Source organism: Acanthaster planci, linkage group LG15 (assembly GCF_054643075.1).
Source record: "Acanthaster planci isolate LZ-2023a linkage group LG15, COTS_SCS, whole genome shotgun sequence".
NCBI lineage: Eukaryota > Metazoa > Echinodermata > Asteroidea > Valvatida > Acanthasteridae > Acanthaster > Acanthaster planci.
In genome coordinates this window covers 6,343,136-6,357,445 of record NC_141791.1, presented here as the reverse complement: position 1 = coordinate 6,357,445, position 14,310 = coordinate 6,343,136, and the positions used below count along the sequence as shown (strand labels likewise).

At 41.9% G+C, this 14,310-nt stretch overlaps 1 protein-coding gene across 6 annotated transcripts; it reads right to left on the bottom strand.

The window, feature by feature from the left end:
- Nucleotides 1-3,833: 3,833 nt before the first annotated feature.
- Nucleotides 3,834-12,897, bottom strand: LOC110986179 (uncharacterized). 6 transcript variants are annotated; one of them, XM_022247839.2, is made up of 10 exons: nucleotides 12,713-12,896; nucleotides 11,662-11,895; nucleotides 10,893-11,155; nucleotides 10,156-10,302; nucleotides 9,262-9,482; nucleotides 8,448-8,578; nucleotides 8,204-8,288; nucleotides 7,195-7,369; nucleotides 6,244-6,401; nucleotides 3,834-5,225 (listed from the first exon to the last, which is right to left on the bottom strand). In XM_022247839.2, exons 2-10 carry the CDS (start codon nucleotides 11,825-11,827, stop codon nucleotides 4,931-4,933), a joined length of 1,641 nt encoding a protein of 546 aa, XP_022103531.2. In that variant the 5' UTR covers nucleotides 11,828-11,895; nucleotides 12,713-12,896; the 3' UTR covers nucleotides 3,834-4,930. The 6 variants fall into 6 exon arrangements, with proteins under 6 accessions (XP_022103531.2, XP_022103530.2, XP_087002722.1 ...); XM_022247838.2 differs by having other exon boundaries at nucleotides 11,662-11,892; XM_087146596.1 differs by having other exon boundaries at nucleotides 11,662-11,864.
- Nucleotides 12,898-14,310: the final 1,413 nt, after the last annotated feature.

Genomic DNA, 14,310 nt, shown 5'->3' with positions numbered 1-14,310 from the left:
AGTATCATATGGGGTACTCCTTTGACCCTACGGTTATCAGATTTAGAGGTCAGTGTTTAAGATCCAATTATCAACTGCGTACACAGTTGGGCTTTTATTGCCGAACTGTTGAGTAATTTTTCAACCAATTCACCCACAGTTGTGTAGCCAAAGACGAGTTGCCGGATTAAGTTGTCCTGCTAAACTTTTTTTACCCAACTTTGTTACAGTGTAAGTGAACTGAGACATGACCTATATATCAATTAGCTGGATTTTTGGAACGAAAATTCACCGATACTCGATGTAAGAAAACGCTACGTATGTTGTTGTGCTTCAAAGAAGTGTGAAACTTAATAATTTATGCGAGGTTCTGATATCACGGTTTTTCGTTTTTCCTTTTGTTTTGCCTCATAAATATAAGACTTCTTAACACTTACTTTTTAAAAATACGCCAGGTAGCATCATCGTCTGAGTGGCTGTTGACGCAGACCACGATTGAATTGGCAAACCATTAGACAAACATTGAATCAAAGTACCGTGAAACGCTCCTTGTTACATATCAGATTACCTTGTTATAACATGTACCTTGCAGTGGCATGAAGATGGGGAGACGCCCCCCCCTGCCCCCAATTTGAAATCTATGAACAGCCTCCGCTGCAGCTCATTGTCTTTTGGTGTCCCCTTGAAAAAAAAGTGTGCGACCCCCGGGTGCCCCCTGGACACAATAAATAGCCCTAGTTAAGCCACTAGTACCTTGAATTATCAGTCACAGAAAACAAAGAAAAACAAAGACTTGGGACCTAAAACTGTCCTTGCTGTAAACACGACGCTGTATTAAGCAGTGCTCTTCTAATCAGCATGTTCGATATGTACACGAAGGCCCTACCGCTTCGCAATAGTGCTTGGAGCCGCGAGATGCACAAATGGTGTCTGTTTATTGCTAGAGAATTGAACAGAAGTAACACACCATTCAAATTAAAGACATCCTTGACTGTGGTCGTTATAATTACTCCGTAAGTACTTCGGCCGTGTACCGGCCACCATTAGGTAATACGGGTACGAGAAAAGTGTTCATATTACAAGAATCGGCTTGTAGAGACGGTTTGTGGTATTTTCTTGTGTTCCTTTTCTACTTCTGATTCTGTATGATTTGTTGTCGTTTCTTTATGTTTGAAGGTTTTCGCAGGTTTTACTCGAGTGAGATCGTCGGCAATGGATGATTATTATACTCCAGCCTCTGGGAAAAAAAATAGCCAGTGCGGTACAGCACGTAGTCTGCACACCAGACCCTTGATTCCGAGTCAAGGGTCCGGTATCACCAAATGTCCACGTGACCAAAACCGGAGGAATTCCTCCAGTTTCCGAAAATAGCCGAAATATTCCGAACTCGTCCCATCCACATTGGGAGAGTATCGTTGATTTTCTGGTATTTACAGCCGTGTCCGCACGCGAAAATGAGTTATTTGTTTTTCTGTTTAATGTTGGCCACATGCAACACAATGTTGCTCCCTTTTTATGCAAGTTTTTGGAGTTTCTTGCAAATTCTCAAATTAACCACCAGCATGAACAGCCTGCATGTACATCTAACTATCGGATCCACCCAGGGCTTTCATTGTGACCATTGATATGTTACGCCATGATCTTTATCCTGCACAGTAAAAAAAGTGGGTCAAACGGTGTTGGGTGTTTGTTATTATTTTGCCCCACCTGGGTTGGAGTTATAACATTGTTGGCCAATTTCCATCACTGTTGGTCAAACATTGACCAAATATTGGGAACAATTTGCCCAAAGGGTTGTTAAGCTGGTATATTTGGCAACATTGGACAAAACGTTGACCAACCTGTATACAGTGTGGTACCCGTCCCGGACATAGTCTCCAGACGTCCTATGAGCGCAGGGACGGTAGCGGGTAATGAATCTGGCAGAATCCTGCCGAGTAATGTATGGAAATGAGGAAACGATGCCCGCTCAATGCATAAATCAAGCAGGAGGTGATAGCATATTTTGCTTTTCAATTTTCTTCATTGTCAAAGAAAGTTCACCATAAATTGTTCATTTATATACAACTTAACACAATAATCACGGACTGGAAACAGCTGTAAAATGCTTTATCAATGAAACTCACTGAAAATACATGTATATTACCTAACTGTGATCAACAGAGGCGTAGCAAGGGCAGGTACTTAATTGTGTTTTATTCACTTCCCGCTGCGCGGTTCTTTCCTCGTTGCACCAATGAATGATGCCCGGGTTCGAGTCCCGGCTTGGCCCAGGCTTCAAGTGCATTTGGTTTCCAGTCCATACTCGCTCTCGCAGGTTTTCTCCGGGTTATCCGATTTCCTCCTGCCTCTAAAACTGGACCTTCTTCCTAACTTCGTAATGTGATGCTGATTAACAAAGGTTGCGACTAAACGCATAGTTATTGGCGCAAATAGCCTGAGTAGCTGAAGGCGCCAAAAAAAAACAACAACAACAACCGCAGCTTCGTGCTGCAACGTAATTGGTTTGACAAAAATTTAAATAAGTATAAAGATGAACAAAGGAATTGATGGAGCGGCATTTGAACCCGCGTCCTCTGGAGGACCGGTTCATGCTCTGCCAACTGAGCTATCCAGCTCTATGTTGGTGACTCTTTCCATTTGTCAATGTCTTTGTTCGGGGGTGCTAGCCAGAAGCCATTAAACCCTATATACTTTGTTCCCTATGATTTGTTTCACGAAAATTTAAATATTCAACATACAAATTAACAGGGCTAATTGCGCACGTTAAACCGCAGCTAGGCTACGGGGACCGACTAGACGTCGATATCCGTGGGTGATACCTCAGATTTTATAAAGCGTCGTCAGGGAATCTTTGGTCAGGGAACCAGAGTATACAGCACGTGGTCGAGTAATACAAGCAAGGAAAAATAGTCTGTCCTTGTCGACTGTGCAAATGAAACATTAGGGCCGTGAAAAAAGGGTCGGTGAAAATTGCGAGTTGCGTCATGGCTGACAATTTGAGGGTTTTGATCATCCATGAAACCTTGTGCTTGCTACGCCAATTAGGCCCTTACACGTCTTATTGATTTTATAATTAAGGAGATGGAAACCGCTAGACACGTCAAGTCGTGTTGTTCAGTAGCCCTCACACAGTGGTGTAGCCGGGGGGGGGACGTGCCCCCTCCGCCACTGAAGAAAAACGGAGGAATGGATACTGAACAAGGTTTACAAAAACTTGCCCCAAAAAACACACCACTGAAAGCTGGTGCCCCCATAAGATGCTGGTGCCCCCCAGTAATATCCTATAGCTACGCCACTGCCCTCACATAAAAAAAAAAAATCAGGCCAGTCGGCCGTGTCCCCCATCACCTCATGGCCGGCAGCAGCATATAAGGCATGTCCCACTTGTCTGCAGCTTGCAATTACTCACAACTCTGTGGGAGGCGGCTTCAGCCACAACCACAGCGCGTAATTTCAAGCCACAGCCAAGAACATATAAAGACTGTTCAGTATTCCAACAGCGCATGTCAAAACTGAAGCGCGTCCGAGGTTATTCGGGAATAGCAGCACGCGCGCCTGATGACAGTCGGTCTATCCTATCATACGCCGACTAATGCTGGCACGTTGTTTCCCGAATGACCTTGCCCTTTTTGAAATACCGAACTGGCTCATTGGAACGCCTGGTTGGTCCGTACGAAACAGCTACAGCTGCAAGCCTATATTGCTTAATTAAACTATGTAGCTGACGTTTCACACTGAGTCCACGGTTACATGAAAAATGGCGAACTCGAAATGTATACAACCAAATCGGGCACTGTGTGTGCATTTTGTAGCAATGTATAAATGAATAAATGGCTTTTCATCGCCCGTGAAATGGTTAGAACAATAAGGTTTATTCAACAGGGTATTTAGCATGACGTTTAACGTTGATACCTTCGTATATTGTGTGTGGTTCATTTCAAACCGATGAATATGACTAATGTGGGAATTATTAAGGCAAACAGCCATGTTTAGCCCCAAAGGATTTTAAATATACATTTTAATTTTAGTTTGAAAAAGAGAAGGGCAGTCATCTCTTTTCTGACTGACAAAACAAGTTCTCCAGCAGGTACCCATTAGAGCAATCAATAATTAAGCAATATGCAACATTCAGAGTTTTTATACTGGTATATATTACCATGGTAAAAAGACCTCTTGGAGATATGAAATAGACTAAAATAAATGTATTGCAAAATTAATACAATAAAAAAGTGTTGAATAAAAAAGAACATTTCTTGTCACAGTTCCGATCTACGGTCATCTAACATTTACAAGCTGGAGCTCAGAGAATACACTAACACCAGAAGTCTACTTGTAATTGACAGTATAGGAGAATTTGGGGACACTTGGTGGCAGCAAACATCACTGTCCTTTTCTGTTGATAAGATTAAGCTGTGTGATGTCGCAATCGCAAACTATGGCAAGCGAACAATGGCAAAGGTCATCATGGTCAAGTGACAGAAAATTCCTCATGCTTCCAAAAATTCCCACATCTGGTCGAAACTTTCAAGGCTATTTTGTTGATTTTCGGGTACCGTCGAAACTACCAGCAAATTTTGGGCGAAGATAAACTGATTCTCACTGCAGATTTTCCCGTGTTAATCACACAAAAAGTTCCTAAATTTTCTTGTCATTTTTTGCACAATTACATTGATCTCATCTTTGCACAAAGCTGACTGTTCTCACTGTTTCAGAACTAATAGACATTTGCACGCTGTTTCGCATAATAAAGAAGCATTCCAAGACATGGCATTATACATTATTTTTCACGTGGCTAATGGGTATTTCCTATCAATATTATTAATATGGCAGGGTATCAAACTTAATTAAAAGAGGAATGTTAAATTTGCCGCCACCAAGCGTCTTACTCTTACAGTAACTGTCTCCCATTAGAATCTGGTGCACAACCACCCACAGTTGTGGCTCCATCTCAAATCACCAGCCGCTCCAGGACTTTCTTCAGACCCTCCCCTCGGATTTCGCTCTCCACCTCCTTCACGCGGCCGCTGAAGTCCTGGCTCTCCATGGCCAGCAGTCCCAGCAAGTTGTTCAGCTTGACCAGGTCGGGTCGCTGCTCGTCCAGGCGGAACTGCAGCGGCCTGAAGCCTTTGGCCTGCAGCTTCTGAACCATCTTGCCGGTGGAGTGCTGCTGCTTCAGGAAGGAGACGAAGACCAGCTTGGCAGGGTAGACCTCCTTGTGGTACTTCTCAAACAGGTCGGCAAAGCTGGCGGGGGGGGGGGGGAAGAGAACACAGTGACACAAGGGTGTTTATACCGAGCTACTCCATAACTGAAAAATGCCTGACATATGCAGGGTTGCATTGTAGCTTCACGGGCTGGCGGTGACCAGCATTCATGGACTGTTACATAAGGGTGACAATGACACCTGGAGACCAGCACAAATTCTACCGCATTATATGGTAATTTTGAAGTTTTGACAGAGCAGAAAGACTTAGACAATACTAAACTATAGTATTGATTCACTTTTTTAAAATTTAAAAGCATGTAAACAACCACATATATGTATTCGGTTGGCCTCTCCATGTAGCTGACACTAGGCCGTCTCGGCCATCCTGTCTGAAGACATCCGACAAAGGGAACTTCCAGACACAGATCTGCTAACCCGTCTGTGATTACAGCCCAAGCTCAAAGTGTTGCTATAAGCGGAAAATGCACATCATTGCCGGTCAGATTCACAGGCCAAGAGATACCAAAATCACTACTGTTACAAGCAATAAACACCAAGCAACAATTTGGCAGGAAGCCCATTGAAAGCAAAGTTTGTCCATGTTGAGCTTGTTAATTCAAAAGAGCTTGGGCAGAATCTGCCCCTAATATTTCTCCAATATCATCGCAGTGCTTTTTATTTTTTTTCATGAGCCAAATTATGTGAAAATTGGATGCACGGTTCCTCCACAGTGTGCATTTTTCCAGACAGGTCAGCCAAGAATCCCTACTTTTTCCACTCACAAGCTCAATGCAAGTGGGCCAACACACGCTGGGCCATGAACTTCCAATGACCAAAACACCAAAAATCTATTTCATATTAAACTGCCACTTCACATATGCATGGTATGTTTCACAATGATCGGGCATGTGACAGCCAAGTTCTCATATCCAGGGGATACAAGGACAATGTTCTCATTCATTTTACTGCAGATCAAGCTTTTCCGCATTTTGTTACTGTCTTCTGAATATCGCAGTTGAACAAACTGCGAGTGCATCACATTTTTCTTGACCTACTATTTTGGCATGTAGTTGATGATGATGGGATCATTCTCCTCTTCGTCGGTGACAACGATGAAAGTCTTCACCACTTTCTTGGCCTCGTAGTAGGGATAGAGACTCGCAGCAGGGGCTGTGCCTCCCACAGCAGTCATCGTAGTTGCAAGATGCAGAACCTAATCGTTAAAAATCGTTAAAAATTTAAAAAAATAGTTAAAATCGTGCAACACCAATGAGGAATATTCATCAACAAATGAAATTATTCCTTGCGTCCACTGCGCAAGCGAGAAACTGTCATGGTGGGTGTTTTGTGCAATTTGACTGAAATCCTTGCAGCACATGAGTTTGGAAATTTCTTTGCAATGATCAGTGGAGATTCCATTTGTCAGCGATTGGAACTTTCATTTAAAGTGGCCTTGCCCACTGTACACTGTGACAAATATTTCAGTGATCTGTAACAATGATCCATCAATGATGGGGATTTACTCAGGAGTTGTGTGAAAACAAAGTGATAATAAACCTTGCAAAAATGAGAGAGCATCTCTATGTATATCTTTATGTATACAATGAGGTACTTTTTGTTCTGGAAAAGAGGTATCCCGATGAATGATACAGATCACAAACTAGGAAAAGATATTTTTCTCAAAATTTAGTGACAATGATTAAATTCACATTTTGCTATCTTGTGAAGAATCCTGTTTTGGCGGTTGCATTGAATTTTTCAGCTGGTAAGTTCCTAATCATATTTTAATGATTTGAGACATCCCCTTGCTAAAAAAACCTATCCCAAACCAGATTTTTTATGAAATTCTACAAAGTGCTGAATGCTTCAGTACAAACATTTTCTCTCTCTGGAGGCAATTGAACACATCCTGGTATGATTTGAAAAGTAGCATTTTGAGGCTTTAGACATGCCATCTGTGTCCCCTCCCACATCCCGTCACCCAGCTTCTGGGACGACCCACGTACCTCCTCAATGGTCCTTGGCACATTCGGCGGCTGGTGGTTGGAACGATTGAAGAAGCAGAGCTCGGCCTTGGAGATGGCACACAGGAGGCTGGCAATGATGGTGCTGGTCTGCACAGCAACACTCATGGACTGCGAGCGGTCTCCAAGGACGACAACGGGGGCATCAATGCTGATGCTAGATGACAAGAGTTATGACCAGGAAGATTGACACTTGGATAAATGGGGTGATGAAAACATAGCAGAACAGGGTAGGGGTGTATACCATAAGTGGTAAGTGGTTTTTACTCGAAACTTTGTTCAGCTTAGCAACTGTATGGTAGTTGTTGAACTGACTAGCCTGCTGAAGGTCTATAATATTGATCTAAGGATTCTGTCCAAGTTTCAACAAGTCAACATACATGTAAGCTCAGCATAAACCTGCTGAAGATCCAACAGATCAACTTAAGCTTGGCAACAATTGCTGGACAGGGACACCTTCTCCAGGTCCAACAGATCCGCTGAAGCTCAGCAACAGTTGCTGAACTGAGGAGCCAAGGTCCAACAAATCAACTTAAGCTCAGCAACAGTTGAACTTTTTAAAAAGCCTGTCTTTTCTTTCTCCAACAGGTCCTTTTATATCCATCACAAGTCCACTTCAAGCCATTTAGTCTTATGCCTAGTCATATTCCAAATGAACTGTGATAAATGCATTTTTTATCATTTACCCTGCTACTCGTGACTGGTCTTCTGAAAACACTTGTAATAGAATCGACTACAACACTGGCTCATCAGTGCCTCTGAAAAAAATCTTTCACTGTCTCAAAATTAACGCATACTGCTATAGACAATACCAAATAAACGAGGTCCTACAGATGACACCTAGTTGCATTCAGCAGAGTCAAGGTTGGAGACAGGAAACCCATGTATCCAGGGCTGAATCAAACGATACTATGGATGACGGTTTCTACGAGTCTCTATTGTAGCCTCATTTCCTACACTGTTAAAGCTGAAGAACAAATGAAAACCTCACTTGATCTCTGACAGTCTTCGCTCTGCAATAGGGACAAGAAGGTGATAGAACTGTGCCATGCTCTGCTGCTGGGATGCCATCTTTTCTGCAGCAAAAATAAGAAGCCAGTAAACCATTATGTACTAATAATTAATTAATTAGTAATTAAAGTGTACATTGATACTACAAATATTCTCCTAAAACTATGGCAGGTTTCCTGTGTCCCATGAGGACGATTTCAAGAATTTCAAGATTGCACACCCACCTTCTCTCATGACTTTGATGATGAGAAGACGCTCCATGAGTTTGCCGTACGGGAGAGTGACCTCTTCCCCTGCCTTGAGTCGCTCCTCGATCACCTTATCTACAGCAGGGCAGGCGAGATCTTCATAGTACCTGTATGGTAAGGGGATGGAAAAAAAATGGTGTCCGACTCCATCTTAAAGCTGAAGGCTCCAACTTGAACAAAGTGACACTTTTTTGTCATCCCATTCTTTAAGCAAGGCTACCCAAGGGTCCTTATGACAATGCATCTCTTTTTTTGAGCTGAGTTGAAGACGGCTTCTCAAGCACCGACTTACGATCAGTTCGACACCAATTTTATGAAATTGCGCAATGTGACAGAAAAGCGACAGAAACCTTTACGATTCAAAAAGTACATTTTTATTTGAAAAACTTAAAAGGAGTATACATTTTCAGCAGGACAGGAAGTATTATTCGACTCTTAAATCTTGCTTAATCGTGGCTGGAGACACTCATAGATGTGAGAAGCCATTACAGTGATTATAATGTACAATAGTGCATTAGTGCAACTGATTTTGTGTCTGATTTATTCTTCAACAATCTGCCGGTCGGTACAACCAAATATTCGGATATTCGGTCAAATTGAAGGTCGATTATTCAAATAGAGAATTATTCAAATTGACTCAGCCCTACAAAACCCTAAACTGAATTAAATCTTCAAAGTTGCACTCATGATGACAAATTTAAAAAGATCAGGCAATGAAACAGCTGAAATCTGGGTCCCCCAATTTGCGAGATGGTCCAAAAAGGGCCGGCTCTTTTTAGAATCTGCCTACCACAGCAGTGTGTCCAACTTCTCCCTCTGGCTGATGAGCTCCTTGGACTCCTCATTCAGTGCGTGCTTTAGGTGCTTGATGTGGGAGTAGGGGATGTCGTACAGCAGCAGGAGGCCGTTCACCCTGGTCTCACTGACATTGCTGCAGCTGGACACCAGGGAGTCCATGGGTGGCCGCTTGCCGTAGCAGAAAGGTAGGAACCAGGGTAGGTCAGGAAAGTCCTGGAAATGTAGCCACATATGATGAGTTCAAACAGCAGCTGTCTATATTTTCAAGAACGCTATTCTCCAGTGTTAGAGTACTTGCACTCGAACTCAAGTTCAACTCAGGTATCATAAGTACTTGGCCATGTACTCGTAATTTTATACTCAAACTCATCCCTAATTTTGACATTTGATAAAGTTTGGGCCAAAATGTGTGACATTTCTGTCTCCCTGCTCAACCCGACCCCTGTAATTTGATATATCATCGACCTTGACTTTAAACCGTTTTTATTTGTTTGGCAAGTAGTTCGCATTACCTAATCACTCTTGGAAATTAAACAGAATGCTCTTATGAAATCATACAGGTATGTAAGGTGTGACAGAGACACTAAAATTGGACCCCAAATTTAAAGATCGACCAATGCACATGTCTCTCACGCTCAAAATGTTCTGGCCAACATACCACGCACCTGACGACCAGGAATCCAGAGGAGACACTTTAAACGTGAATGCCACACATGACCTGTTGTATTTAATATCACTCTACGGTGGAATTCAGAGTTAACAGGTTGAAAAGTGTTCGCTGACAAGGACCGCAAGATCTCCCGAGGACACAAAGACCGGATCTCCTGAGGACACAAAAGCACACGTTTGGTGGGGTGCCAAACAAAAGAGAGGGCAGCTATCTCACCTTTGCAGGATTGAAGTGCACGAGGTCAGCCAGCTTCTGCCAGGGCTCCTTGGGCATGTGCAAAGCAAAGAACTCCAGGTCTCGCGTAGCAACACTGGCCATCCAGCGCTTGATGTGACGGATCACTGCGCCACTCAGTGTTCCAGCCTAAGTAACAATACACAATTACAGCATGGTTTGAGGGTGGATAATCGTGGACAGTTGATTGAAGCTCCCAGTGAGATATTGGAAGTTGACAAATGAGTTTCCAAGACAAAATCAAGGGAGTAAGTGTGTCAACTTCAAATACCGAGGCAGGCTAACGTCAACATTAACCAGAAAGCCAGGTTAGGTTTTTTGGAATACCACATGCATTTTTGTTTGCAATCAAAGTATCAGGCATCATTTACAATATTCTTATACATGAATGTGGACTGCAACCTGTTTGTGTGTCATCTTAGCATAGCTAGCTACAGGGCCACGCTTGTAAGTGTGTACTTTATCTGACTAGGTCCACTTTATTGTTTGCAGGAAACAGCGAAGTACCAAAGCATATGTGATTTGTGCTTAGATTTTCGAAAGCATGCCTTGTATTCAGCCCAAAAAAGTGATTGGCACGTGACAGCCATAAATGGACCGGACAGAGTTTGGCTCTCAATCATAAATACTGTATGCGTTGGGTACGGTGAAACATATTTTGCCAGGGAACCTTCCCTAAATGTTTGAGCAGTTAATAAGCAATAATGATGACAACAAACCTTAGGCTTGTTGGCCATTAGGCTGTTGATCTGGGCCTTGATCTTCCCCACGGCCCGATTCTGCTTCCGGGCCAGCTTCTTGGGGTACATCTGCAGACGTTTCAGCCTCCTTTCCCAAGTGCGGACCCGGCGGCCCGTGTCTAGCAGGCTGGCGGCCTTCAGCACCTCCACCAAACCGAACGCCTTGGTGTTGGTCAGCAGGCAGTTGGCAAGGTCTTGATCGTGGTGGGCCCAGGCCGCCGACAGGGCATGGACTTTGGAGACTGCAAAGCATATACACAGAGAAATTACATAAAAGAAAACTTCATCACAGAGCACCAAGCATCGATGCAAGCATCAAACAGATAAATCGGCAAAGGATGCACCTTAAAATTACATCTGCGCGATGCAAAATTCTATCAACTGTTACTGACAGTGGCCTCCACTGTTACATGTATACCATATCCCAACCAGTCAGCGGACCCTGTCAAGCTGGCAGTTGAAATATCTACTTTACTAAAGCTAGGGGTTGTGGGTTCAAATCCTACCTGAACAAACTTCTAATATGCTACTGGCAATGTTTTTGAAACAATTTTTCACAACTGTGAATTACATGTAGAAAAAAAACGTGATTGGCTGATAGCAGAATTATTGGCAAATAGAGTGGCAATATTGAGCTATCATGCAAAGATCGAGCAATTGTGCATATTGAGCGATCATGCCCATCATCATCGTGAGATGGTCGACCAACACGCCCAATGAGTATTTAGTACGGAGTGCATGTTCTTACCTTGAGATATTTCAGTGCCGGTTCTTTGCAGCATGGTGAGAATGGCAGCATACCTGACGCGATCCTTCCCTATTGCATCATAGTGGCGCTGGAAGGTGCTGCCCTCTAGGAAGAGCTTGCGCCCCCTTCCGCGCTGCTTGTCTTCGCCTCTCGAGGTGGGCGGCATTCTTTTTGTGGGTCAGGTGTTCCTGATGTCGCACTCACTGCATTTAAATTTTACATGGAGAGATCCTGCTGAGAAAAAATGATCATGTGTGACAAAAATTATTGGAATACACGGAATGCCAGATTCAAAGTGTTTAATCCTGTTAATGTCTTTTACAACTGGGACAACTTGAAGCAGGATTGTGCAATACCCAGTATACATTTAGCACACGTGCAAAACTGCATTTTACTTGTCTTTAACAGCAAGTTATTAACCATGCCAGTGGAGTCCCACATCATCACCACTGTCTGAACTGTAAGAAATGTTCAGTGCAATGCAATCCTGGTTTAAGGAGTACATTGGCTCCACAGCTGTGTGGAAGTCAATTTGCTTTTCCAAACTTGTCTGTGGTTCTTAACTACAATGTTGTAATTACTGCTCCTCTTTCCAAGAAATTTTAAAATTTAAAATTCTGAATTTTAAATATCTCGGTAAGGAGAAGCAGTCAAAACGCCAAGCACAGTAGCAAGAGTTTTACCTTGCTTGCAAAAAGATAGTCGCTGTTGAACTGGACAAAATAAAAGCACTTTTAATGTTGAACAAAATTGTTACTGTAAACTGTAGAGTCTGTGTTAGCAACTTTCCGGACTCCTGAGCCCGCTGATTGCGGGGCCCAAGACAAGGAAGAAGCCCAGCATCTGGGCACAGTTCATTCTTTTAGAACACCTTTTTAATTTTGTTTCACTCATTTTTTTCCAACTGCTCACAGCTTGAGCTTAGAACTTTAAAATAAGGGAAAGAATTCCAAACATGCAGTACTCAAGTTTCAGATAAAGTTACGGAAGTGGAGTCAGCACGCATGGTCAGGATGCAATATTCTTTCCAACCCTAATTTCTCACACTTACCATTAACGTCTGAAAAAAATCTGCGTGGTTTACCTTGTTATCTTCAGCTGTTAATGCGAAATTCGTTTGGAATAAAGTTTTAAATATAAGTATACCTGTATGTACACGTACGTAGGCCTATTTTAGGCAAAGAGAGGCCTCTAGAGGTGTGTACGAATGACATAAACAGACTGGGTATGACATGATGCAAGGCAGTGTAACAACAATTACAAACAAACGAATTCTAGCGTACGGATAAGTACAGATTACTGGAGTGAACAAACGAACCGACAAGTAAAGTGCGCATGACCAGACGCTACATGTTGTGCAATCACGCGGGAAAATAGGTGTAACTAAAATTAATTTTCAAGCTCGATTGCGCATGAAAACAGTTTGATGCTATTGAATTAAAACTGAATGAAACAACACAGAAAACAAGGAAATGATTCTAGGTTTCATTATACGGCACGGGAGAGGGGGTTTCACAATGCAAGTGAGTGCTTGAAGTTCAATCTTCTGCTTGCAAATAGGCCTACAATAAAAGTTCAATACAGAATTGATGAAAACCTTAAAAACCAGACTAGAGCTTTCATTTCCAAAAAAAAAAAGGATGAACATTGGTCAAACACCAGTAACATAATACTGAAATAATCCGAAGTAGATGTCAATTTTGAATAAATTGGCAGTAAGATCTTTAGCTATTTTGAACAAGTCACTAACGAGCAAATTATACAAACTTCATGTAAACAAAATAATGTACAGAGTGATCCTACGACCAAGTAAGGCCAAACAATTGTAATAAATATAACATCAAAGCAATTTGTATCAGCGGAGATTGAAGTAGGAAACAATGCGTATATGCAGTACAATTAACTTCAATAGTCTGAAATGCTACAAAAATTCAGAATTGCATTAATTAACTTAAATTATATTAAGGAAATGTAAATGTAGCATTGGAGACTATTTCGATGAATTAATCCGAACATGTTTTTTTTGTACAATCAGAAGCTACCATAGATTTGAAAACTGGACGAGGAACTGTATGAGGGCAGCATAAAGAAATAATTTCTTAATTAAAGAAATAAGAAGAAATAACGTTTAGTAAATTTAAACTTATATTAAGTCGACAAAACACAAAACTTCATTAATACCATTTTAAAAATTGATCTTACTGTCAAAACCATTGCTATGTTGAACGCCAGATACGACTGCCAGAAGAAAAAATAATGGAAAAGTGGAAACGTAGGTCTATACCTGAACATGCAAGTCAACGCTTTCAGGCTAGCGATAGCAATGGAAACATTTTTTACTTTATTTAGTTGTTAATTCATTTTAACCTTTATTTCCTGTGACCAGTAGCTGCTGTCAAGTTAAGTAATTTTTTAATATGTAACGCAACTATTACCCACATTACGAAGTATATACGAGTCGATTAACTAATTGTTTAATTTAAAATGTAATTACCCTCAAATCAAAACTATTCACAAACTGTGAGCAATAATTCAGTTTGGCCATGAATAAGGCCATTACAGTGGTCTGCAATCAGGCTTGCGGGAATCGAAAGTTGTAAATATTCATTGCAGCTTGCAAAGCTTAAAATTAAGCAGTCTACCTTCAAT

What these genes read in the sequence shown, in the direction of transcription:
- LOC110986179 (XM_022247839.2), bottom strand. Translation starts at nt 11,827, where the DNA reads ATGCCGCCCACCTCGAGAGGCGAAGACAAGCAGCGCGGAAGGGGGCGC. An exon ending in TGCACTTCAATCCTGCAAAG is followed by an intron (nt 9,483 to 10,155) that starts GTGAGATAGCTG and finishes CTACATTTCCAG; the next exon opens with GACTTTCCTGACCTACCCTG. An exon ending in AAGTTGGACACACTGCTGTG is followed by an intron (nt 8,579 to 9,261) that starts GTAGGCAGATTC and finishes CTTACCATACAG; the next exon opens with GTACTATGAAGATCTCGCCT.